The sequence below is a fragment of the Muntiacus reevesi genome, chromosome 17 (genome assembly GCF_963930625.1).
Source record: "Muntiacus reevesi chromosome 17, mMunRee1.1, whole genome shotgun sequence".
NCBI classification, from domain to species: domain Eukaryota; kingdom Metazoa; phylum Chordata; class Mammalia; order Artiodactyla; family Cervidae; genus Muntiacus; species Muntiacus reevesi.
In genome coordinates this window covers 830,416-857,140 of record NC_089265.1, presented here as the reverse complement: position 1 = coordinate 857,140, position 26,725 = coordinate 830,416, and the positions used below count along the sequence as shown (strand labels likewise).

Here is a 26,725-nt window from a genome sequence, read left to right as displayed (position 1 = left end):
TCTTGTGTCCATGCTGGACCCGCCACCCTCCTCCCATGGCCCACGCTGGACCCGCCACCCTCCTCCCATGGTCCATGCTGGACCCGCCACCCTCCTCTCACGGTCCACACTGGTTTGCATGTGGGACTTGGTTTTCATCACACACACACCAAAAACTCAGTTTCACAAAGTTCAAAGGACTGATGCTGAGGCTGAAGCTCTGATGCTTTGGCCACCTGATGTGAAGAGTTGACTCACTGGAAAAGACGCTGATGCTGGGAAAGATTGAAGGCAGGAGGAGGAGGGGACGACAGAGGATGAGATGACTGGATGCCACTATCGACTCAACGGGCATGAGTTTGAGCAAGCTCCAGAAGAGGGTGAAGGACAGGGAAGCCTGGTATGCTGCAGTTCATGGGGTTGCAGCATACTGGACATGACTGCGTAACTGAACAACCACCACCATATTACCGAAGAGAACAGAGAATGATCTAACATTGTGATGCAGAGCCGTCTCAAGCCAGCAGTCCTTATCTATATGTCAAGTCTCACTGTGTTTGTTGAAAATCTCCACCACCTCCAGTAACTCTGTTGGCAGGTATGGTGCATGGGGTGTCTGGCCACACAGTTTGGGAACCACAGGGTTTATCCAAGCCACTTCTGTTTAATCTACCATCTTAACCTGGAACTGCATTCAAACATCCTCACAGTCACCCTCCAACCACTCAGCACCTCACTTCATGTAACAAAATATAATTCATTCACACGTTGACTCAGGATTCCACTCTGAGAGCTAGGAGGGCGGGTGGCCCTGGTGAGCAGAGAGCCACACTTTCTCAGGCACCATCCCCCAACCAATAAGGCACACTTTTGGAGTTTGGACTTTACACACCATGAGACAATGCCGTAGGAGTAACTCAATGCAGGCTGTGGCCATTTCTAGACAGCTGAGTCGGGGCCTGGGTGCTGACAGCCGTCACACGGGTCTTCTGTGCCCGCTCCCCTCCCCTCCCCCTCCCTCCCACCCCCCAGGTCTCTGAAGGACTCAATCAGGATAAGCTCAGCATGTCAAGGAGGTGGGGCAGTCTCTCTGAAAGACATGTGAGTCCTGAGCACACTGGCTGCTGTGGACTGAGCGGCTGAGGAGATGGGTGATGCAGGCAGACCTCTGTCTAGACGAGAAGGCAGCGGAGACACATCAGACAGACAGTGCAGGAGTGACGAGAAAAACCTGCTTCCATTGTGTAATACAACTGAGGGAACTGGCTATTTCCTTCTTTATCTAAACATCTAACCCCTCCAGGGGCTGCGTCCAGGCACCAGTGAATTTCATTTTCATTTCCAGGTCTTTATCTTACCCACGAAGAAGAGAAAGGAAGGAGAATGAAGAGAAGAGAAAAAGAGAGATATAAACAAAGGAGAGGGCAGATGGGGAAAGGAAGGAAGGGAAGAGGCCAGCCAGGGAGGAGAGCACAAGAGTGAGCGGGTCAGGAAGTGGGGGAAGGCTGGATGCATTCTGAATCTCAAGCCATCGTACGCCTTAGCATTTGGAGACCACCCTCAACCTAGTCCTTTAACAAAATTTATCTCCTCTCCATTGAACAGTGGCTAAAAATAGCCAGGGGGGAAGCCAGTTCCTACATACATTCCGAAAGGTCGAAGAGCTCACAGGTCCGTTTGTGGGATGGAGCTACCCATCTAGTCATTTAAAGAATGTAGAAGGTTCAATAAAAGTTGAGTTTTCTACCCTGGAAGCATCAGTCAACTTCAAGGTCAATGTTAGAAGACCTCTGCCTCCCAGTAAAGGAATCATAATCGTATGTGGTTTTGTCAGGCAAGCCAGGACACTGTTCAACTACAAATATGTGTTAATATTTGCTTGTTCTGAAGTTCTAACTCAACAACTCATGTAAGTGGTCACTTGGATCGTTATTCATGTTTATGGATTTTATGTAATTCTCCATGCCAAGGGGACTCCTGAAGCCAAATACTGTAATAGTCCTCCATGAAAGAAAGGAGCAATCCAGCTGTGTTGTGAGAAACACAATTGTGGAGGAATTACCAGAGGTCAGAGAAGACTAGTTGTGTTTTTTTCCATAACTGATGACTATATCTGTGGTTTGCCTTGTATTGACAGATTTGCTTGAAATACTATTCAACCAAAAAAATACTGATATTTGTCTTCAGCAAATGCTATTATTGTGGTTGGAATGAAGGAATCTATTTTCTTAAATGCTTCCAGATCAAATCGAAGGGAAAAGAAAAATAGGAAACCGGAGCCAGAAAGGGCCGACTTTTCCATACGTTTGGAGGATGTGCCGATTATGAGGAAGGCCTTCCGCATCCTGCTCTTCCTGGCAAGAGTTGTCACTAACCCAAAGGCATTCAAGGACACTCTAGAGGTCAGATTACCCAAAGAAGCTGCTCAGCACTGGTTTTACTAAATAATTCAACCAAATTCTAGAAGCAAAACAGCAAACATAACCGAGACAGGCGTGTATGTTGTGTGAGGGGTGAGAGTATGTGGAGTTTCTCTCCCTCTTCACCAAATCCTTCTTAGTTAGCATACTGAGTGTTTTCAATTTTCAAACACACACATATGCAGAAACTGAACTATGCAATTTCTAACCAACGCTTTGAATTTTCAGATGATTGGAAATTGATTTTCCAACACAGGTCACGAGAGACATTTAATAAATCACATCACCTGAGTAGGTGACGACAATGGATAAAACACGATGAAAGAAGAGTTGCATGAATTCAGATAGAATCCAAAATGCAACCTCAAGTGCACTCTTAATCCATTCCACCAGAAATGCTTTCAGAATGTTTGGCCCAAGACTTAGTTTTATTTGTAAATAAATAAAGTATCAGGAGATACTTTCTCCATAGATTTTTTCATACAAACTTTCTTGTGGGTAAAGGAGAAATTTGACTCCTGTTTTTATATCCATTCATCTGTCTATCTAGTCTATTTAAAATAGCAATGTAAGAGATGTGCCCTGACTCCCATAGGGTTTCCACACCAGTTCACACAGGAGACTGAGCCTTAGAAGTTCCCTCTATCGGGGAACAGCATCATCATTAAACAGCATCAATTTTAATGAAACCATGTCACAGACAAAATATGCAGTTATGTTTCCATACTTTGGAAAGTGATCACAGCACCAGCCATGGGGACTATACATGTGGGCACTGGGTCCGGGTATAACACCCAACAGAAGGCATCAGGTCAGTGCTTGCACAGCAGAGGAGACCAAAAACAAAGTGAAAAGACAACCCACAGAGCTGGAGGAAATATTTGTAAACAAAGCAACTGATGAGGGATTAATCTCCAAGATATACAAACAGCTTATACAGTATGATGCCAAAAGAACAAACAACCCAATCAAAAATGGAAGACCTAAATAGATATTTCTCCAAAAAAGACACAGAGATGGCCAAAAAACACAGGAAAAGATGCTTGACATCACTAATTATTAAAGAAATGCAAATAAAAACTACAATGAGGTATCACCTCACACTGGTCAGAATGGCCATCATCAAAAAGTCTACACACAATAAATGCTGGAGAGGATGTGGAGAAAAGGGAACCCTCCTACACTGCTGGCTGGAATGTAAATTGGTGCAGCCACTATGGAGAACAGTTTGGAGGTTCCTCAAAAAACTAAAAAGAGAAGTACCAAATGAACCAGCAATCCTACTCTTGGACATAAACCCGGAGAAAACCATAATTCAAAAAGATACTTGCATCCCAATGTTCACTGCAGGACTATTCACAATAGCCAAGACAGAGTGGTAGTTAGTAGTTTAGTCGCTCAGTCATATCCAACTCTGGCAACTCATGGGACTATAGTCCACCAGGTTCCTCTGTCCATGGCATTCTCCAGGCAAGAATACTGGAGTAGGTTTCCATTTCCTTCCCCAAGGGATCTTCCTGACCCAGGAATCGAACCCGGGTCTCCTGCATTGCAGGCAGATTCTTTACTGACTGAGCTACAACGGAAGCCCAAGACATGGTAACAACCTAAATATCCACTGACAGAGGAATGGATAAAAAAGATGTGGCACATACATTCAATGGAATATTACTCAGCCATAAAAAGAATGAAATAATGCCATTTGCAGCAATAAGGATGGGCCTAGAGATGGTCATACTGAGTGAAGTAAGTCAGACAGAGAAAGACATCATATGATATTGCTTATATGTGGAATCTAAAAACATGGTACAAATGAACTAATGTACAAAATAGAAGTCGAGTCACGGGTGCAGAAGATAATCTTATGGTTACGAAGGGGAGAAGGGGGAAAGGGATAAGCTGGGAGACTGCGACCAGCGTGCACACTAGTACACACCGACAGTGCGCACGCGGGCCTGCCGGCCAGCACAGGGCCTCTGCTCAGCGCTCTGCCGTGGCCCACACGGGAAAAGAACCTAAGGAGCGGGTGCACGTGTGTGCTGTGCTTAGCGCTCAGTCGTGTCTGACTCCGTGAGACCCCATGGACTGTGCTCTGATCCACTTTGCTGAACAGCAGGAACTAACAATGTTCTAAATCACCAACTGTCCAGTAAAGATTTAAAAGGAAGCGGAAGGCATCAGATCCAGTGCAGCCTCCCCTCAGGGTGCACTGAGCATCCCTCACGTTCGGATCCTCACTAGCTCACTTTCTGCCCCTCAGGCCGCCTGCTGGGGTATGAGAGCTTCCGGACCAACCTTGGCCTTTCTGACCAGGAGCCTCCACGCTCTCCAAGAAGAGCCAGAGCCAAGTCTGGCTCCTGAGAGACGCAACCATGGTGAAACAGAGACACATCATTCCTAACCTTCAGCAAGAAGACCGAAGCTGGTGACGTCACTGCTGGGAAAAACACTGAGACAGTGTCCTCCAGGAGGACCTGCTAGGAACACGTGGACAGAAATCTCTGCTTCTCTTTAGACTTCAGTTTTGTCTGTGAGAAGCCAGGCAAGCAGGAGAAGAGTGAGGCGGAGGGCAGGAGACCAGGCTTCTGGAGCACACGGCCCTGATGAGGCCAGGGGTGTGTGAGCGAGACACCACAGGGTGAGATGCCCTTACTCCTGCCGCAGCACAGGAAGCGGTCACGGCTCAGGGCGCTCACACGGAGCCCCGGGGGTCGCTCTGCCGACACCGTCAGGCTGCTCTGCCAGGAGACACATCTCCCGGCCGCAGTCTAGCTGTGTTCTGTTCAGCAGAAATGTGCCGCAGACCACTCTTCCACTGAAATCTTAGCAGGATGCTTTTTCATCTCTAGCTTAGTTTGCTTTCTGAGTATAAAAGATCATGGATTTAAAAGCCTTAAGTCACTGAGCCCGATCTCCTTGTCTGAATGGAACTTAATGTTTCACTAATAAAACAACTGGATGTAAAATGCAGTGTGCAGACCCCACAATAAAGAAGATATTGTCTGTAAGGGGGTTTCACATTTCCAGGGAACTGCAAAAACATTGTTCCGCATGTGGTTTAAAACGGAAACAAAGAACTACTGAAACTGAAGAGATACATTAGCAGAGAGGAAAAAAGAAAAAGCTTCTTACCAGGTTCAGCTGTGGATCGAGGTTCTGTTCCCCACATGAGGAAAAAAAAGAAATCAAAACAGAGATTTGAGTCAGTTTCCGTTCATACTAAACTTGCCCATCCTTTCCTGTGACCTTGTCTAGGACATGTCTGCAGAAATACTGCAGACAAGCCCCATCGTACAAGAGAGAGGGACGGTAGATCAATCTATATTCCCATAAATAAACTAAAATCCCCTTAACAGCTCTCACTAGCAAGGTTTTCAACTGCAGTTCATAGAAGGCTCAGAGCCTCATAAGATGACTGGCCCAACTTTGATTTCAAATGTGGATGTGCAATTTCACAGAAGAAGAAAAGAAAACTTCAGTCAGGGCGTGTGAGGACCCACAGCCAGCAGAATGGCTTTAATGTGTTGGAACTCATGTCCCCTCAACTCTGAGATCACAAATCTATGCACCCACACCACTGTCCATAAACAGACAAACAACCAGGCCGCCTGTCCTGCACAGGGTCCTTGACTCCATACTCCGTAGCGACCTATGTGGAGCAAGAGTCCGAAAAAGGATGGATGTCTGTATGCTGTGCTTAGTTGCTCAGTTGTGTCCGACTCTTTGTGACCCCACGGACTGTGCCCGCCAGGCTCCTCTGTCCTTGGGATTCTCCAGGCAAGGATACTGGAGTGGGTAGCCTTCCCCTTCTCCAGGGGATCTTTCCAGCCCAGGAATCAAACTGGGGTCTGCTGCATGGCAGGCAGATTCTTTGCCATCTGAGCTAGCAGGGAAGCTCGGATGTATATATATGTATAGTTAAATCACTTCGCTGTACACTTGAAACTAATTCAGTATTGTTAATCAACTATGTTTTAATAAAAATTAAAAAATATCTAGAGGGGTGGGATGGGGTGGGAGGTTCAAGAGTGAGGAATAAAAAATAATTAAAAAATAATAAAATGCCAAAAAATAAAAAAGAAACAAAGAAGAAATCCATGCATGTCAGTGATTAAACCCTTCCTGGCTCTCCTGGACTGGAGACTAGGGCCTGGTCAGACCCAGGTGGTGCTGTGGGCAGCGTTGTGAGGCGGCCCCTCTGCTTACTTTTCTGCAGGATTCGGAAGTCCGGTGAGTCCTGGATCTCACTGCCTTGTCGGAACCAGCAGACCCGCAGTGGGGGCGTGCCTCGCACACGACACTCCAGCACGACCACCTGGCCCTCGGACGCACAGATGTTCTGCAGCTCCTGAAACACCAGGACACACCCGTCAGGGCTGGGCTCACTCAGCCACATGGCACGCTCTCGTGACTCAGAGCAGCAAGCACAGGGCGCTGCATCCCAGGTGATGGTGAGGGAGGCCCCTGGCCCGCACTGCAGTACACACGCTCCATCACCCATGGCACTCAGTGTCGCCATGACCTGTCTTTATCTACACGAGGATGTGCTCCATCCGGGGGTAGAGTCCTGGGGGACCGGGCAGGAGGGGAAGGCGATGCCACGTGTCCACCAGAGGAGCCCGCCAGGCCCCTCTGTCCATGGGATTCTCCAGGCAAGAATACTGGAGTGGGTCTCCATACTCCTCTCCAGGGGACCTCCCCGACCCAAGGGCTGAACCTGGATCTCCCATCTGTGCCCCAAGCCCTGACCTTCCCCCAGGACCCGCCTCTGTCCACCAGCGTCCTGGGGCAGCTATACCAGAAGGAGGGCTGGCATTTCCTCACCTGCAGGTTTTGTTTTTATTAATAATTAAATTTATTTTTAATTGAAGGATAATTGCTTTACAATATTAGGTTGGTTTCTGCCAAATATCAACATGAGTCAGCCACAGGTACAGATATGCCCCTTCCTCCTGAACCTCCCTCCCCGCCCCACCATGCTAGGTCGTCACAGAGCCCTGGTTTGAGTTCCCTAAGTGACACAGCAAATCTCCAGCTGGCGATCTATTTTACCTATGGTAGTGTATATGTTTCTACACTACTCTCTCCACTCATCTGACCCTCTTCTTTCTGCCAGCCCCGCTCCCCGGGCCTGGAGGTCTGTTCTCTACGCCGTGTCTGCACTGCTGCCCCACAGACAGGGGCACCAGGACCCCTTTCCAGATCCCACTCACCTGCAGGTTCTGAGCACGGCACCCCCTGACCTTCCCTGCCTCCTCCCCCTGACCAGCGCGTCACCCTGGTGCCCCACCCACTCCAGCTCCAGACCCATAAACTTTTACAGCCCAACAGACCAGAAATGAGGGAGGCTTCACAGATGCAAAGAGCTGAAGCTTGTAAACCGGCTACTGAAATCCAAAGGAATAATTGGCCCTTCCAGATGCCTCCCTTGCCTTCTTCCCCTGGGACTGCCTGGCCACGGGCCCACCGAAACGTTCTACTATCTACATGTGTGCCTACAGGGTATTGCATCTGATAAAGGACACGTACAGTTCTTGAAGTAAGTCAGATACAATAAATGATTATGCATAGAACCAAAGCAAACAAATTCACGTTAGGAAGTATGCTTTTTTTTTTTTTCCTGTCTCCATTTTTGCTTTTTATTTTACATTTTCCTCAAGAGACGGCCAATGGTATGCAGGGGAAAAACACAGATCCTCAGAAAAACTGCAGGTCCTGTAGCAACTGGCCTGCAGTGCACCTGGCCCTGTGTAAACCCTGGACGTCCACAATGTGGGCAGAAGCAGGAAAGTCTAATGTACCTGGTGAGAATTTTGGTGCCAAAAGCCTTTTTGGTAAATGAAAAGGTGAATATTATTACCTACTTCTGAGTCCATTCTCTTCGTTCTTACTTTTAAATGTAGAAAAGTCTCTGGTTTTAAATTGACTTCCACTTTCTGACTGGCCCAGAGAGCAGTACTTCGCAGGTCAGCAGGGAAGATGTGGCCCTCGGGGTCCGGCTAGTGAGGATGGAGGCATTGATCTCCCCAGTGTGTCCAGGGAGCACTCACAGCGCGTTACAGACGCTGCACAAATGCTCTCCACGTGTGAGCTTCCAGACACCTAGGGGCCTCTGGTTTGCTCCCAGGACTGTGCATATTGCTCACACTGGAAAATCACAAAGGAAGGCCTGGGTAGAAAGCAAGCGTGTCACACACACAGGTCTCCGCAGTTTTCCAAGTCTGCCGCACGGCTCCTCCTGAGGGAGCTGCTTCTCCTGACCAAAGCCACGCCAACACGGCTGACCTTGGAAGGCTGGTCCGGGGCCCTGGGGCTTTGAGGTCCACAGGAAGGCATCGCGTGCTGCCGGGTCCGCCTGGTACCAAGACTCCCTGCAAGGTCCACAGCTCCAGGGAGAAATGCCACATGGGGCGGCTGCTCTCCTGGCCCCGAGCGTGTCCCTGGGGCCCATGAGCTGCTGTCCCCACCAGGTCGGCAGCTCCGGCTTCAGCCCCAGGGACCCCCACCAGGGTGTGGGGGGACACGGATGGAGGCGCCCAAGGACTGGCAGAGCCCAGGCCCCTGAAGTATGGGGCAGGGCAGGGAGGGGCACCGCCCCCAGGGGAAGCGTGCTGCAGGCACACTCGAGGAGGAAGAGGCCCGCACCGCAGGCGGGGACAGTCACTGTCCACACCTAGGAGGCAGCGCTGCAGCCACTCTTCTGTTTGCGGCTTAAAAACTCAAGCTTTAGAAAAATGTGGACTACTAGGCTCCGAGCATGCCTCCCGGCTTTCTTTGGGGTTAAGGGACACTGCGCTGGGATCTCTGCCCCCGGAGCTGGGCTGCGCTGTGCGGACAAGGATGGGCTGGGGCTGGCCCAGAGGAGCCCCGCAGCCCTGCGGGAGGAAAGGGAAGTCTCAGGTCTCTCTCCGCTGGGTGCCCCAGGATGGATGTGACAGCTCAGCCTGGAGGTGCCTGGGGCCCTGGCCCCAAAGCCGACAGCGTTCCAACAGCTCAGCAGCTCACACAGATTTCACGGATGGGGCTGTGTGTGAGCAGCTCCTGAGCGCCAGGCAGCGTTCGTGCCAGCCGCTCTGTGAACGACCCCTGCTCTGAGCATGGATGGATGGATGCCCCATGGGCTGTTATCCCAACACCGCTGTTCATAGGCAGGACGGGACTTTTTCCTTCTTCGGGCATTTTATCCTGGGTAGGGGGAGGTGGACCGTCACTGTTGGTGTCGACAACCCTCATTCATTGACTGTGTCCTCCGTAAACACGCTGTAGGAAGAGGTCTTTAACCAAGCTGGCTGCAGGCTGGCTTAGGAGGAAGCATCATCCCTGGATGAAAACAGACCCTCCTCTTGGCTGCCTTGCGGAAGATTCACAGATTTCAGATAATGGACTGCAGAAAATACTGTCACATTCGTCTTCTGTCACTTGGGGTTGGTCCTGTGAGGTGGGTGGCGTGGCACCCACCTCCGAAGAGCCCACCCTGCGCAGTGAGCCTCGTGGTGCTGGGGCATCTTGTGGGCGCTCTCGGGGCCTCATCTGTCTGTCTGTCCAGGCTTGAGTCAGCCCTGCCATCCTGGCGCTCTGCTCTAGGGAGCCCTGACATCTCAGATCCTAACAGCATCTCAGCCTGCCCCTGTAGGAGGACCCCGGCTGCTCTCAGCCACTTTCTAAACCAGAAAAGATTTACAATCAGACTGGCAAGTTCAAGGACAAACATAGATAAAACCAAGGATCTGTTGGAATTTGAGCGATATTACACTGAACTTAGAGACTGGGCTTGGGGCGTGACTTCTGACAGTATGCTGGTCACAGCATGGGGCACCTCTGCAACTGTGCCTTTTAAATATCTTTCAGTCAAACAAATGATACAAGTGAACTTACATACAAAACAGAAATAGACCCACACACTTAGAAAACAAACTTTACTATTACCAAAGGGAAAAGGGGGCAGGGATAAACTAGGAGATTGGGACGATATGTACACACCACAGTCTATATAAAATAGATAATCAACAAGAAGCTACTGTATTACCCAGGGAACTCTAGTCAATGTTTTTTAAAACTCTATAAGGAAAAAGAATCTGAAAAAAAGTACATGTATCACTGAATCACTTTGTGTACACCTGAAACTAACACAACCCTGTAAATCAACTCAACTCCAATTACAAAACTTATAATTTTCTCAGAAAGAGGTGGGGAGGAGACAGGAGAAACACCCCATGGGACCATTTCTGACCTTGGTGAAGACAGGCGGGAGGCAGGCGGCAGTGGGTCCATCCGGCCGGCAGAGGAACAAGGTGGGGCTGGGGGCCTGGAGGGCAGAGGCACAATGGGTCAGACCCGGAACACGCAAACCAGGAAAAGACGACCCGCGTGGGGGGCGGCACGGTCAACGACAGGGCTAAGCGCTCCCTGCAGACCTGCCAGTGCCTACAGAGCGAACACGAACAAGTCCGCTGGCTCAACCAGAACGGGCTCTGTAAGTCCCACTCTGCTTCGGGGGTGCACAGGGAGTGTCTACTACACGTGCCGCCTCTGAGCGACTTCTACTGCTTGGCTCTTCCCTCGTGTCTCATCTCAGATGTGCTTTCTCTACGGTGTGCATACCCAACATGCCACAGAGTAAGTGAGTAAGAGCTAGTCGCTCAGTTGCGTCCGACTCTTCTGCGACCCCATGGACTGTAGGCTCATCTGTCCACGGAACTTTCCAGGCAAGAATACTGGAGTGGGTTGCCATTCCCTTCTCCAGGGGATCTTCCCCAACACAGAGATCGAACCCAGATCTCCCTGCACTGCACGTGGACTGTTGACCACTGAGCCACCAGGGGAGGCCCGTAATTTGTTAAAACGCCCTCAGGTGTCCAGTGGCCGGAGGGCACACCAGTGTTCGTCAGACGCACTTATGACTCAGGGAGGAGCTCACGCTGCAAGACTCCTCGGTTTACAGATGCCCATCACAGCACCACGCAAAGCATCACATTTGACTTAGGGACATCTAGATGCTAATTGTTTACTTAAAAAAGCTTCAGGTCTTCTGTGTTTGCCAAGTGAAGGCACTATAGTGACCCAGTCATGCATACTACTGTTCTTGGATAAAGCAGTCTTACAATGAAATGAAAGCAGGATGAAAATGCACAGTGAAGTGAAGGAATCTGAATATTCCTGTATTATCTGTTAAGCTCTCAGAGGACAGGTGGACTTCTGAGCCCTATCAATCAGGTGGACTTTGTGGATAAGGTGGACTTTTCTCATTTTCTACTTTCTTTTAAACGAGCTAACGAACTTGGCTACATGGAAGATGGCACATACGTGAGGGGGAATCAAGCAGTAACAGCCAAGACAGATACCACTTTATTAGAGTATTAGCTGCGAGAAAAAGAAATTCCCAAAGGAAACGCAGATGTTGATTAATCAGTGGTGTGTCTCGGATTAAAAATTATTTTTAGTGCATTAAAAGGAAGAACTTTTCATTTTCTTTTCTCCCAGTTGTGTGTCCACTGAGGAGATATTTCAAGGTAGGACTAGTTGCGGTCTTTACGCTAAAGAGTCTGACTCCCCTCGGGCTGTGGATAAGGCTCACCTGCTGAATAGGGGCTGACAGAGGCTGGATCACAGCTGTGGTCACTCCTGTCTTTGGGGATGATGATCCAATGGTCAGGGACACAGAAGTGGTTTTCTTCTGAGCTCTGTAAAGTAAGGAGTGAGATCTTGGGTCAGATTTTCTTAAACAGGGATTATTCTTTGAAACATTTCCACAGAACAGGCCAGTTTCTTTATGTTTGCTCAAGTTGCTTCAACTGTAACTGCTTTAGAAATGGGGACCCACAACCTATAGTTAGAACAGCGGTGCTCAGTATATATTCAGACGACCCCCCAGACATCAGCAAAATAAACACACAGATGAAAGTAAGTCATGTAACTATGTATCTCAGCTCTTATTAGAAAGCAGAAAGTACTGAACTGGAAAATCCTAAGAGAAAAGATAATACTTAGAAAAGCCCAGTCTATAGCAGTAAGCAGATACGTTTAGGAAATGTTTAGGACTGGGCTTCTATATTTAATTCAAAGCTCTGGAGGTTGGTTTTCAGTCCAGCAGCTGCTCTTCGTTGCAGTTCCACAATGTGTAAAGTTGAGAATGTCTTGCACTGTGGTCTTTTCTTAGTGCATAAAAGTTAAGAGTTGTTTCTAGGTCCAATTTTGCTAAGTCTCAGGCTGTGTAATCTCAAGTGAGTCATGTAACTTCACTAAACTTGAGATCCTTGTTTGAATGCACAGGTAGCAGAGTATGTGATCTTATTAAGATCCCTTTAACACAAATGCTCAGTTAGCACTCAGTCATGTCTCTCTGCTACCCCATGGACTGTAGCCCACCAGGCTCCTCTGCTTATGGGATTCTCCAGGCAAAAATACTGGAGTGGGTTGCCATGCCTTCCTACAGGGGATCTTCCCAACCCAGGGATCAAACCCATGTCTTCTGCATTGGCAGGCAGATTCTTTACCACTTGGCTACCAGGGAAGCCCCCTTTAACATGAACGGTCACTGATAATTTGATGCTGAATGGCTGTGATTGTTATGTATATACTAGTAAATTGAACAAATTTACTAGCACAGTCTCAATATTCATGGAGTTTTCTACAAAATCTTGGTAGATTTTATCTTTGCAAAATAATTAAGATCCTAACATATTACTAATAATCCCTATGTCTTTGTGGGGAGAATGAAATTTTGAGATTTTTATGACATGATCTAACTGGAGACACACTTTATCCAAATGGAAACCCATTTCTAGTCTAATTAGATATTTTCTAATTTATGTGATAAATTGTTTGTCATTTACATTTTAGTAATGATTTAAATAATTTTCTCTCAATGTGACTGCTCCTTCTACACATTTATAAGCAGTCAGGTGTCACTGGAACTAACGTTGTGGATGGTTAGATTTTGGGACACTGATGATGAAATGTAGATTTCAAAGTTCAAAAGTCAAAGACTGTGTTCCAGGTTCAAGCATCTGATCTCTGACTGACATTGGCTGACCTCTGCCTTCAGCGCACAATGCAAGCAGCGCCACTGAGCACAAGCCTGCTGACATTTTCTCCTTAAACTGACGGAATCAACACACTTACTGAGGCATGGCTCCAGGTTTCGATCTGAAAGCTAAACTTTCACTGTCAGAGTCTGATGAGCTGGCACCTGAGTGAAAAAAAAACAAAGATGTATGTAGCATCTATATCGGCTTCCAAGGGTAATATTCTTCATTCAGACAGTAACATACAGAGTCTTACTGTGAAACAGAGAATGTTTCATACCATTTTTACTGAGTCTGTTTTTTCAGATAATCAGTTTAAAAAAGAAGTCCTGAAAAAGTTTTCTTCAAATCAGTATATGTTTAGTGTCAGATTTATTCCTAGTTTCATTTTTGTCCCTTTGGGCATTGTAACCAAACTTTTAAATGGCTGAACAACTATGGAATCAATGTGTGTGTGTCTGTGTGTAAAGACAGCCATGGCCTTAAACTTCCGCGCTTTCCAGCAGAAAGCATGGTAGCAGTAGCCCTGTGTGTGCTCAGTCATGTCCGACTCTTTTGCACCATCATGGACTGTAGCCCACCAGGCTCCTCTGTCCATGGGATTCTCCAGGCAAGAACACTGAAGTGGGTTGCCACTTCCTCTTCCAGGGGATCTTTCCAACCCAGGGATTGAACCTGTGTGTCTTGTACCTCAAGCACTGGCAGGAGGATTCTTTACCACTGTGTCATCTGGAAGCCCAGATTACATGGTGTGAATTATCAATACCTTCACTCCTCATTAATGAGGAGATGCTTTCTGACTCTGATCAGTTGGGACTTGACTGTGGCTTCACTCTTGAATGGGGGGGCGTCTCTAAGTTTGGATTATACCCTCCCAAGTTCATTTGCTTCATTGCTGTGTTTAAATTAAGGGTCACCTTGTTGGGTTTTCAGGCCAAAAGGCAGGTTGTATTTACATTTTAATGCTCATGTATTTTGTGATAAGAGATTTTAGGTGACATTTAGAAAAACTGTGATGGTTAGAAGTACATTCTTGATAATTCCTTGATGAGACATATTTAACACGAGTTATTTAAATTACCTATTTAGAATATCTTAAAGTAAAATAATATATACTTATAGAAAAGTAAAGCTGGGAAAGATTGAAGGCAATAGGAGACAGAGGCGAGAGAGGATGAGATGGTTAGATGGCATCACTGACTCCACAGTCATGAATTTGAGCAAGCTTCAGGAGATGGTGAAGGACAGGGGAGCCTGGCACCTGGCAGACCGTGGGGTTGCAAAGAACTGGACACGGCTGAGTGACTGAACAGCAACAGAAAGGTAACCAAGTGGCACAGAACTGTGTGACGTAAGAGTGAGCACAGTACATCCCGTCCCTCATGCCATCCTGGATAGGCTAACAATCTGGCTGCAATTTTCAGATAAACTGAGTGTATTAACAAACGTACAGTGGCCCGCCCTGCTATCAGTGGGGGATACATTCCAAAACTCCAAAACCATGGACGGCACCAAACCCTGTCACTTGTATTTTTCCTATACAGACATACCTAAGATAAAGTGTAGTTTGCACTTTGGGCACAGTAAGAGTTGAACAACAATAACTAATGGTAAAATAGAACAACTATGATGATGTAGTTACATTACAATTATAAAAATAACAACAAACATATATGACTATGGTATCTCTCTCTTAAAATATCTTATTGAATAAATTTAATGCCTTTATACACTGGCTGTAAATTTTAGGGTTTGAGACATGATAACAAAACAATGTGGATTTCGTTTTCCTTTGTCACTACCTCATGGATAGAAGGGTCATTCTCACCATTCATCTTGGCAACCTCAGCATATGGTTTTCTCCCCTTTTCTCACTCACTCTCACCTTTCACTTAAAGGAACCCTGTGTGGCTTCCCTGTGGCATGTCCAAACTGCCAGCATCACTACCCTGGGACTGTGGGGTCATTTTTAGTAAAACTATGGTCGGTAAACACAAGCCCTGGGCCCTCAGTCTAACAACCTCAGTGACTGACAGGCGGGACAGGGATAACTCATGGCCCAGTGGCCAAAGCTGAGATGAGCAATCTCATCAACACTGCTCAGATGGCGCAAAATTCAAAAGTGATCAACTGTTTATTTCTGGAACTTTCCGTTTAATATTTTCACAGTGCAGTTTTACTTTTCCTGAGACTTCGGATGAGGGGAGACTGTATATTTGTGTACATATTTGCACAAACAGAATCACACTACATGTGTCTCTGCAGTCGGCTGTCTGCCTGCAGACAGCATCTTCTCAGCTGTTACTGAGGGTGAGTGCCCTGCTCAGGTAACTGTGGGAGTTCGCCGTCCTGCACCTACTGAAGCCAGAGCCAGTGCTCTGCAACAAGAGCAACCACCACTGTGAGAAGCCTGCACACCACAGCTAGCGAGGAGCACCCACTCACTGCAACCAGAGACAAGCCCGTGCAGCAACAACGACCCAGGTCAGCCAAATATAAATAAATAAATAGTTACTTTTTAAAAAAATAGACAAGGCTTTGGAGTTTTTTTTAAAAGAAAAAACATGAACACAAAAAACAGAAGCAATTATTGAAGGGCACCACTTCATCTAATGTGTCTGCACTGAGAGCATCACTCTCACTGGTTAACCGCATTGCTCAAGTTAAGAAGCCCTTCATTATTGGCGAGGAGCTGATCCCGCCTGCCGCTAAGGACATGTGTCCTGAACTTCTGGGAGACGCTGCAGCTCAGAAGGTGGCCAGCTCCGTAACTAGACGAGCTGATGAAACAGCAGAGGGTGCTGGGGCAGGACTGCTAGGGGGGTTAAGGAATCCCTGTGGGATGTAGTCCAGGCTGACGAGTCTGCTGACGTGGGCAACAGACAGCAATGCTTATTTCTGTGTGATATGCTCTCCAGGAGGATGTGCAAGCGGACATGTGACGTGTACTTTTGTTGCCAGTCAATACCACAGCCATTGAACTGTTAAGTCTTGGAATGACTACATATCAGGAAACGGAATGGGTCACTGTGCGTCAGTATACACTGTATCGGCATATACATGGGTGGAGTGGCTGCCAAGAGTGGGCGGCTTTCTGGTTCACTACTCGGTCAAAGATTTTGCTTCTGGATAAGTCTACCTCCTGTGTCATCCACAGAGAAACACTGGCTAGCCAAAAAACGCCACCTGAACATAACAGTTCTTTGCAGGATGTGATTGAAATTATCAACCACACTAAATTACATGCCCTTAACTCACATCTGTTGGCACAGCCCTGTGAGGAGATGAATGCACACATCTGCTTTTATACACAGAAGTGAGATGGCTTTCTAAAGGCAGGTCCCTGGCCAGTTTCTGAGTTATGAGAGCCACTCCAGAGATTTCTTTTAGAAAAAACTGTCACCACTGGCAGCACATACCTGTGACACAGGGTGGATCGCAAACCTTGCTCACTTGTGTGACATATTCAACCTGCTCAATGAACTCATTCTGTCACTTCAGCTGTGCTCAAGTTGGCAGACAAAGTAGCTGTGTTCAGAACAAACGGGAACTGTGAAGGTGACAAGTGAGTATTGGGAGTTTGGACAATTCAAACATTAGCAGAGATTTTGAAAGAGACTGAGCCACGGTCTTCTTTCTCCTAGCTGAAGCATGATCACCTACCTCAGTTTTTCAAAGGAGCTTGAGCATTACTTTCCAACCACAAAAGACCCGTGAGCTGTGAAGAATGGACCCATGACCCATCTGTGAACAGGCCAGGTGAATCAACTTTGTCCATGCTACAAGAAGATCAACTGCTTGAGACTGCAAATGATGGTGGCCTTAAGAGTATGTCTGATACAACTTCAAATCTCCATCTGCTCTGCATTAAAGTCAAGGTGGAATATCTTGAGGTTTCTACAAAAGTACTGAAAAGCCTGCTTCCATTTCCAACATCCCATCTTTGTGAAGCAGGGTTTTCTGACAGCAACCAAAATGAGACAATGGGGTAGACTGGACAAGAGAAAACACTCCGGGTGTCCCTGTCACTCCCATTGCCCTGAGATGGGACCATCCGTTTGATTCTGCGCTGTGGTGAGCTGTGTAATTATTTCATTATGTATCACAATGTAATACTAACAGAAATAAAGTGCACAAAAAATGTAATGCACTTGAATCATCCCCAAACCACCCCCACCCCTGACCCTCGAAAAACTCTTCCACGATACAGGTCCCTGGTGCCAAAAACGTCGGGGACTGCTGCTCTGAGGGACTTGAGCACCCACGGATTTGGGTACCATCATGAAATTGTTGACAGCAGCTCCTCACCACCCACACACTGTTGGGGGAGTCCATTTCCTTCTCCTTTCCCAGACTTGGCCCCCTGGCACCTTACTCTGTCTCCCTCTGCAGGGTCTGTTTTCTCCCTTGGATTATTTTCACAGCAGGGAAAGGAAGTCTTTCACACAGACTCTAGTTAAGTCTGCTATGAAAACCAAGAAGCAAAAAGACTGCAAAAAGCATCTGACCCTGTGCTCCTGTCCAAATTCCGGCCCCAGCCCTGTAGTGTCTGGACAGAGCCTCTGGGCGCCACCCAGGCGTCCCCACGTTTCCTTCCGTGTCCGAGGACCTTGGGGCACTGGTTCCTCCAGGTGCCCACGGCCCCTCTTGTTGAACTTGCCATCGGCACCCGGAGCTGTGTGTCCTCGTCCTTCGCGAGAGACCTCCCGCAGTAGGGGCCCGAGTGGGCCGGCTCTCCTCCCTGCCTCCTCAAACACTGACCTGCTCCGCCCACCCCGGGCCCCTCCTTTGCGGCACCTTCTTGCCCTGGCGCACCCAGGTGAGGGGTCGTCCTCGGCTCAGACGTGGTCCGTCCGGTCTCGTGCCCTGGCCTACCATCTACCTCCTGAAGCTTCCAGGACACGTCCTCGGCCTGGGCCCTAACTATACCCAACGTACTCCTGCCCGCCTGCCCACTCAGCCGTCTAGATGGCCATGCAGACACCGCACCCACTCCCCTCTGTGCCCAGCTCCCCATCCTCCATCTCACTGACGGGCCACATCATCCACACCAATGGAGAAGCCCAAACCCCTGGGTGTGCTGGCTGCCGGGACCCCACGGCCCGCACCTACCCCACCACGTGGCTGTGGATCTGGCCGCCTCTCCCTCTGTCTACACAGCGTGCTTCCCCAGTACCAGCACCTTTCCTCGGGCCTGCTGCAGCACACGTCTTACTGGGCTCCCAGTTACAAGCCAAACTTCAGTTTAAAAACAGAAATCAGGTACTCTGGCTCTTCACTGCAAACCTGCACAAGTGATGATTTTATGTAGAGTAACGGCCAGCTTGCCGATGGTGCCCACAAGGCCCCACATCCCGTGTGAGCTGGCCGCCACCCTGCTGCCCCCTCTGCTCCAGGACACACTTGCCACTCCTGCGGCTACCTCCCCCCAACGCCCCCATGTCTGGAGCACCTTCCCCTCGGCCTTCCCCACACTTCCTCTCAGAGCTGGGACTGAGGGCAGATGCCACCCCTCAGAAAGACCTCTGACTCCCCCCACCACCTCTGCTCTCTTCCAGCTTGCTGGGGGCGGGTGTTTCCCTCCTGGAGCATTCCTGAGCAAGGGCAGAGGCCTAGCCTGTCCAGCAAGGGTCCCCACCCAGTACCCAGACCTCTGCCTGCCCTCCAGGGGCCTCTCGGGGGAACACACGGCCACTGCCCCAAAGCTCAGTGATGTCCTGAGATGTTCCAGACGCACATCCCAGGCCCGTGCTGGATGGGGCAATGACCAAGTAGCCCCAAGATCCTGAGTTCACCTGTGTCTTCCTCCGTGGCTGCTAAGAAGGGCTCACACTACCTGGGTCCAGTCCTTATGACTCAAGTGAGCGTGTGTGTGTGTGTGAGAGTGTGTGTCTGTGAGAGACAGTGTGTGTATGTCTTTCTGTGTGTGCATCTGTGTGTGTAGACACAGTGTGTGTGAGGTCCGGAGCTCTACAAGTCTCCCTAAGCTGTAGCTTCCTCAGCCACAGAAGGGGGTGATTTTCCTAAGGACTAAATGGGATAATCCACGTAGAAATGAAGACCAGCGCCTGGTCCCTAGCTAACACAACAAGGAAAAGCTCATTACTGTTCTTAAGCTGAAATTTTCTCAGTACCATTCTAAAATTTGATGCACAAGACAGTGAAATTTAGAGAGTTTCCAACCAGTAGGCTGTTACACTTTTAGGGGTGGTTTCGTTGAGATTTCTGAATCTATAAGAAATTTCCCAGCCACTGGTAACCGGCCCCATGCTGTAGGCGGACAGCAATTGCAGCAAGGTTCAGGAAACAACAGAGATGCCCCAAGTCTCACGTAGTAAGGAACGCAGAACCATCCTTTCCATTCAGTCATAAGAGGAGCCCAAGAGTTTGTGTGAAATTCTCTTCCATCTCACGTAATTATTCTTAAAAGTAAAAATACACCAAAACCAGGCTTTAAAAAAGTTATCGCCCTGATTTCACGGGGGCAAGCGGCAGTTTCCTACAGCGCTTTCCAGGAGGCTCTTTAATCTGGTTCCGCCCAGACCAATCCTCCCAACAGCACTGGGATCTGAAGTCAGACCCACGACCACATGTGGCCGGTGTAACTGTGGGTGTCTCCCCATGTTAAGTAGCTCATGCAGGGACCCCAAAGGCAGAACAGGACTGCGGTGTGGGGGGCTGCCATGCTAAAGACCACATTTAGTGAAATCAAGTTAGAGACCATGGCATCCAGGGTCAGACCCTGAAAGAGGTCTACAATTAATAAAAACAACAATATTCAAAAATATTCAATCCTTTAACTTTCCCGTGAATGATATCCTAAGTCTTTAGAGCTGAACTTTAGTCGACAGACCTAGTACTTCAGTATGTTCCCATTCTTTATCTACCAGAGAAACAAAAAATAAGTCAGATATTTAGTGTTATAAATTTAAGTTCACGTAACTGAAATGTTTTAAATGAAAAGGAACAAATGCTGACATCAGACATCATTGATGTATGCCCAAGTGTCAGAACAATTTCATTTACCCATAAAGCTTCTGGGACAACTGAGGTTTGATTCACAAAGTGGGAAAGCCACGTTCATAAGAAGTGATGGGTCCCCTCCCACCCAGGCCCTGGGTACCTTCGATGAACACCTCGGCGGACGTGCTGTCGGAGCCACTGGGGTTCGCGGCCAGGCAGGTGTAGCGCCCCGTGTCGTCCTCGAAAGCCTCGGCAATGACCAGGCTGTGCAGGTCGCCCCCGTCCCAGAGGATCTGGATGTCGGGACTGCTGTGTAGCTCACTCCCCTCACAGAACCATCTGCCGACCAACAGGAGTTGCAGGATGGGAGGGAGAGAAGGAAACGAGATGTTTACAACAGCAAAGCACTAGCACGAGTGAGAGGCTGTGTAATGAGATGCTTGTTTGACCCGAGTTCCTGATATCACTGAATGCTATTGCATTTGAGGCCATGAAATACATGGCTAGACTACACCCCTGGGTCTTCACCATAAAGCGTCCTGCACATTTCATCAACGTGGAACGAAGGAGCATCATCAAGCTGGGAAAGCCCAGGCCAGTTACAAACTGACAGGAGCACAAATTCCAAGGTCTTACAAATTTTTATCACTAATGCCTCTTGCATCTGTTACAATTTCATCTACTGTTCTTCTCTAGAAAAAAATATGAACGTGACATGAACATGGTACTCAAAAGATGTGGTATGTCCAGGGAGACTGAGGGTCACACTACGGCCGCAGGCAGCAATGTGCCTGCCGAGCTGCCAGCTGGGCAGATTAATACTGTCCACACCGCTGCTGCTTGGAGACCTTTCCAGTGGCACACCCAGTCCCACGGTATGGGCAGGGCCAATGGCGGTCTGTGATTCATTCTTGTGGGTCTTACCCCTTTCCATCCCCTGAGTCTGCGATGTGGGAGGTGGCAAGAGGTCGGACCATTTTCACGAGGGTTCTTCCTCACACACTGAGCACTTCAAACTCTCAACAGGATTTTTACCAAAAAGAAAATAATGAAGCTTCCCTAACTCCCTCCCCTCAAAATGAGATTTAAAGAAATATGAAGGAATGTCCACCAATGACTAAAAGGATTGACAGCTGTCCAGTTACCTCCTAATCAGCATCAGAGATTTCTCTGGATTCGGCCTTTTCATGTCACTGAAGACTAGTCTTTTCTGCACTTGGACAGCAGACTACAGGTATCTGTCTCTATTAAGTCTGAAAGCAAGGGTAATAAACTGACGAAAGTAGGGAAAACCACTAGACCATTCAGGTATGAGCTAAATAAAATTCCTTACGACTATACAGTGGAAGTGAGAAACAGATTCAAGGGATTAGATCTGATAGACACAGGGCCCGATGCACTATGGACAGAGGTTCATGACACTGTACAGGAGGCAGTGATCAAGAACATCCTCAAGAGAAAAAAATGTAAAAAGGCAAAATGGCTGTCTGAGGAGGCCTTACAAATAGTGAAAAGGAGAGAAGCAAAAAGCAAAGGAGAAAAGGAAAGTTATACCCATTTGAATGCAGAGTTCCAAAGAATAGCAAGGAGAGATAAGAAAGTCTTCCTTAGTGATCAATGCAAAGAAATAGAGGAAAACAATAGAATGGGAAAGACTAGAGATCTCTTCAAGAAAACTGGAGATGCTAAGGGAACATTTCATGCAAAGATGGGCACAATAAAGGACATAAATAGTATGGACCTAACAGAAGCAGAAGATGTTAAGAAGAGGTGGCAAGAATACACAGAAGAACTATACAAAAAAGATCTTCATGACCCAGATAACCACAATGGTATGATCACTCACCTAGAGCCAGACATCCTGGAATGCAAAGTCAAGTGGGCCTTAGGAACATCACTATGAACAAAGCTAGTAGAGGTGATGGAATTCCAGTTGAGCTATTTCAAATTCTAAAAAATGATGCTGTGAAAGTGCTGCACTCAATATGCTAGCGAATTTGGAAAACACAACAGTGGCCACAGGACTGGAAAAGGTCAGTTTTCATTCCAATCTCAAAGAAAAGCAATGCCAAAGAATGTTCAAACAACCACATAATAGCACTCATCTCACATGTTAGTAAAGTAATGCTCAAAATTCTCCAAGCTGGGCTTCAACAGTACATGAACCATGAACTGCCAGATGCTCAAGCTGGATTTAGAAAAGACAGGAACCAGAGATCAAATTGCCAACATCCACTGGATCATCAGAAGAGCAAGAGAGTTCCAGAAAAACATCTACTTCTGCTTTATTGACTATGCCAAAGCCTTTGACTGTGTGGATGACAACAAACTGTGGAAAATTCTTCAAGAGATGGGAATATCAGACCACCTGACCTGCCTCCTGAGAAATCTGTATGCAGGTCAGGAAGCAACAGTTAGAACTGGACATGAAACAACAGACTGGTTCCAAATCAGGAAAGGAGTACCTCAAGGCTGTATATTGTCACCCTGCTTTATTTAACTTCTATGCAGAGTACATCATGAGAAACGCTGGACTGGATGAAGCACAAGCTGGAATCAAGATTGCCAAGAGAAATATCAATAATTTCAGATATGCAGATGACACCACCCTTATGGCAGAAAGCAAAGAAGAACTAAAGAACCTCTTGATGAAAGTGAAAGAGGAGAGTGAAAAAGTTGGCTTAAAACTCAACATTCACAAAACTAAGATCGTGACATCTGGTCCCATCACTTCATGGCAAATAGATGGGGAAACAATGGAAACAGTGACAGACTTTATTTTGGGGGCTCCAAAATCACTGCAGATGGTGACTGCAGCCATGAAATTAAGATACTTGTTCCTTGGAAGAAAAGTTATGACCAACCTGGACAGTTTATTAAAAAACAGAGACATTATTTTGTCAACAAAGGTTCATCTAGTCAAAACTATGGTTTTTCCAGTAGTCATGTATGGATGCGAGAGTTGGATGATAAAGAAAGCTGAGCGTAGAAGAACTGATGCTTTTGAACTGTGGTGTTGGAGAAGACTCTCGAGAGTCCCTTGGACAGCAAGGAGATTGAATGAGTCAATCCTAAAGGAAATCAGTCCTGAATATTCATTGGAAGGACTGATGCTGAAGCTGAAGCTCCAATACTTTGTCCACCTGATGTGAAGAGCTGACTCATTAGAAAAGACCCTGATGCTGGGAAAGATTGAAGGCGAGAGGAGAAGGGGACGACAGAGAATGAGATGGTTGGATGGTATTACGGACTCAATGGACAGGAGTTTGAGTAAATTCCGGGAGTTGATGATGGACAGTGAGGCCTGGTGTGCTGTAGTTCATGGGGTTGCAAAGAGTCGGACACGACTGAGCAAGTGAACTAACTGAACTGAAAGGTAATAAAACAAACTAGTTTGCTAGTACTCAGTGTATTAACCACAGAAACTATACTAAAAAAAAAACAAAAAAACAAACAAAAAAAAACACCAAGCTCAGGATACTTAGAAAAGAACAGCCATGACTTTGGGAATTAAAAACCATCTGAAAAACCAGCCAATTGAGCAATCATGTAATGCAAGGCATATTGCTTTTGAGGCAATTGAGAAGGGCAGTATTCCTTGATTCTGGGCAGCTGATGGTTTCCTGTTTCCAGAAAGTCCTGGAGAACATTCCGGCCTACAACCATCTTCTAGCTGCTTCCTCTCTGCTCTCTCCACAACCACAATCCAGGTCCTCACTCTCGAGGACTGACTATGGCTTATATATTACTTGATCTGAAGTCTCCTAATTGACCTTGTCATCGCTGACATGCTGAGGACTCCTTCTCTAGCCCGCATCAGGTGAGTGCACTTGACACTGCCCTCCATGAACAGTGCCCTCAACTTCAGTCTCTCTGGTCTGCTCTCCTGTAACTTGGGCCCAGATTCTTCCATCACACTCCTATAGAATCCTGCATGGATTGCTTGTTCCCTACGCAGCCCTCAAGTACTTCCTGCTTCCCCTCCCCTCTCAGGAACTCTCTCCCCACCCTCTACATTCATCCCACCCTGGGGCTACTCTCCTGTCAGCCAAGTGAAGGGTGCCTTCAGCAGATTCAAGTCTCCGGACACAGGCTGGCTGGGTGCCCTCCGTGTGACAGCACTGTGCTAAGTACAGGAGGCCTTTGCAGGAGTCATGCCCCGTGGACTCTGAACCAGCCAGACAGAGTCTAGGTATCTGTGTGTTACCTCGAGTGTGTTAACCATCCATAAGAACCAACTGTCAGAGGAACAATGGAGCATGAACAAAATGCAACAAAGGTTTAAAAGAAAGGACAATTAATCGCCCTGGTCAGACCTGCTCCATGGGGACAGCTCTGCCGGCCACCCTAGCGGAGTGGCACCCTGATCTCACGCAGCACACTGCCTCTCAGCCCCCAGAAGTCTCCCCATGGCCCTGAGTCAGGAAACTGTTCTCATGTTTTTAAAGGTTAGGAAAAACTCAGAAGAATAATAGTTTGTGACATGTGGAAGTTACATAGAGGACACATTTAGAGTCTGTAAGTTTGAGGAAGAGAAACTAAAGAACCTCTTGATGAAAGAGAAAGAGGAGAGTGAAAAAGCTGGCTTGAAACTCAACATTCAAAAAAAAAAAAAACACTAAGATCATGGTATCTGGAACCACCACCTCATGGCAAATAGGGAAACAATGGAAACAGTGACAGACTATTTTCTTGGGCTCCAAAATAACCACAGATGGTGACTGCAGCCATGATATTAAAAGATGCTAGCTCCTAGGAAAAAAAGTGATAACAAACCTAGACAGCATATTAAAGAGCAGAAACACTACTTTGCCAACAAAGGTCTGTCTAGTCAAAGCTATGGTTTTTCAAGTAGTCATATATGGATGTTAGAGTTGGACCATAAAGAAAGCTGAGCACCAAAGAATTGATGCTTTTGAACTGTGGTATTATTCAAGTCCCTTGGACAGCAAGATCAAACCAGTCAATCCTAAAGGAGATCAGTCCCGAATATTCATTGGAAGGACTGATGCTGAAGCTGAAGCTCCAATACTTTGGCCATCTGATGCAAAGAGCTGACTCATTAGAAAAGAACCTGATGCTGGGAAAGATTGAGTACAGGAGGAAAAGGGGACGACAGAGAATGAGATGGTTGGATGGCATCACTGACTCGATGGACATGAGTTTGAGCAAGCTCTGGGAGTTGGTGATGGACAGGGAGGCCTGGCGTGCTGCGATTCATGGGGTCGCAAAGAGTCAGACACGACTGAGCGACTGAACTGAACTGAACTGAAGTTTTGGGGGCTCACAGACATGCTCCTGCACTCACCCTGTGTCTATGGCGGGCTTCACACTGCAGCGACACCTGGGTCGTTGGTACAGACTGCATGGCACATAAACCCTGAAACAGTTACCATCTGGATTTTATAGGAAAACTGTGATCCCTGGGCCAGCAACATCAGCACCATTTGGGGGCTTGTTAGAAATGCAGTATCTTTGGAGGTTCCTGAGAAAAGTAAAAATAGAGCGACCTGTGATCTAGCAACCCCACTCCCATGCATATATCCAGAGAAAGCTCTAATTCCAAACAATGCATACACTGCAACATTCACTGCAGCAATATTCACGTACTGTGAACCTAAATGTTCACCGACAGATGACTGGATAGATAAGATGTGGTACCTATATACAATGGAACATTACTGAGTCATAAAGAAGAATGAAATAATGCCATTTGCAGCAACACAGGGAACCTAGAGATAATCATACTAAGTCAGGTCAGAAAGAGAAAGACAAATACCATATGGTATCACTTATATGTGGAATCTAAGATATGACACAAATGAACATTTCTACGTAACAGAAACAGAATCCTGGACATAGAGAATAGAGCTGTGGTTGCCAAGGGGCAGGAGGCGGTGGAGGGTTGGCTTTGGAGGGTGGGATTAGAAGATGTAAGCTTTTATACACAGGATGGATAAACAACAAGGTCCTACTATACAGCATAGAGAACTATATTCAATAGCTTGGGATAAACCATAATAGAAGAGAACATAAAAAATGTGTTTGTGTGTGTGTGTGTATACATATATATATATATATATATATATATATATTCACACACATATAACTGAATCACTTGACTGTACAGCAAAATTAACACAACATTAACATACTTCACAGAGAAGGCAATGGCACCCCACTCCAGTACTCTTGCCTGGAAAATGCCATGAACGGAGGAGTCTGGTAGGCTACGGTCCATGGGGTCACTAAGAGTCGGACACAACTGAGTGACTTTACTTTCGCGTTTCACTTTCATGCATTGGAGAAGGAAATGGCAACCCACTCCAGTGTTCTTGC

The 26,725-nt window shown here is 47.2% G+C and overlaps 1 protein-coding gene across 5 annotated transcripts in view; it reads right to left on the bottom strand.

Annotated features, from left to right (window-relative positions):
- PALLD (palladin, cytoskeletal associated protein) overlaps window positions 1-26,725 on the bottom strand; it is a 373,189-nt gene that overhangs the window by 188,868 nt on the left and 157,596 nt on the right. For all 5 annotated transcript variants that reach the window (XM_065908290.1, XM_065908291.1, XM_065908292.1 and 2 more), the window contains 6 exons: window positions 20,547-20,725; window positions 13,521-13,587; window positions 11,974-12,079; window positions 10,630-10,704; window positions 6,606-6,747; window positions 5,532-5,555 (listed from right to left, as the gene is read on the bottom strand). In XM_065908290.1, coding sequence (XP_065764362.1) covers window positions 5,532-5,555; window positions 6,606-6,747; window positions 10,630-10,704; window positions 11,974-12,079; window positions 13,521-13,587; window positions 20,547-20,725 — 593 coding nt within the window. The remainder of the gene's footprint in view (window positions 1-5,531; window positions 5,556-6,605; window positions 6,748-10,629; window positions 10,705-11,973; window positions 12,080-13,520; window positions 13,588-20,546; window positions 20,726-26,725) is intronic.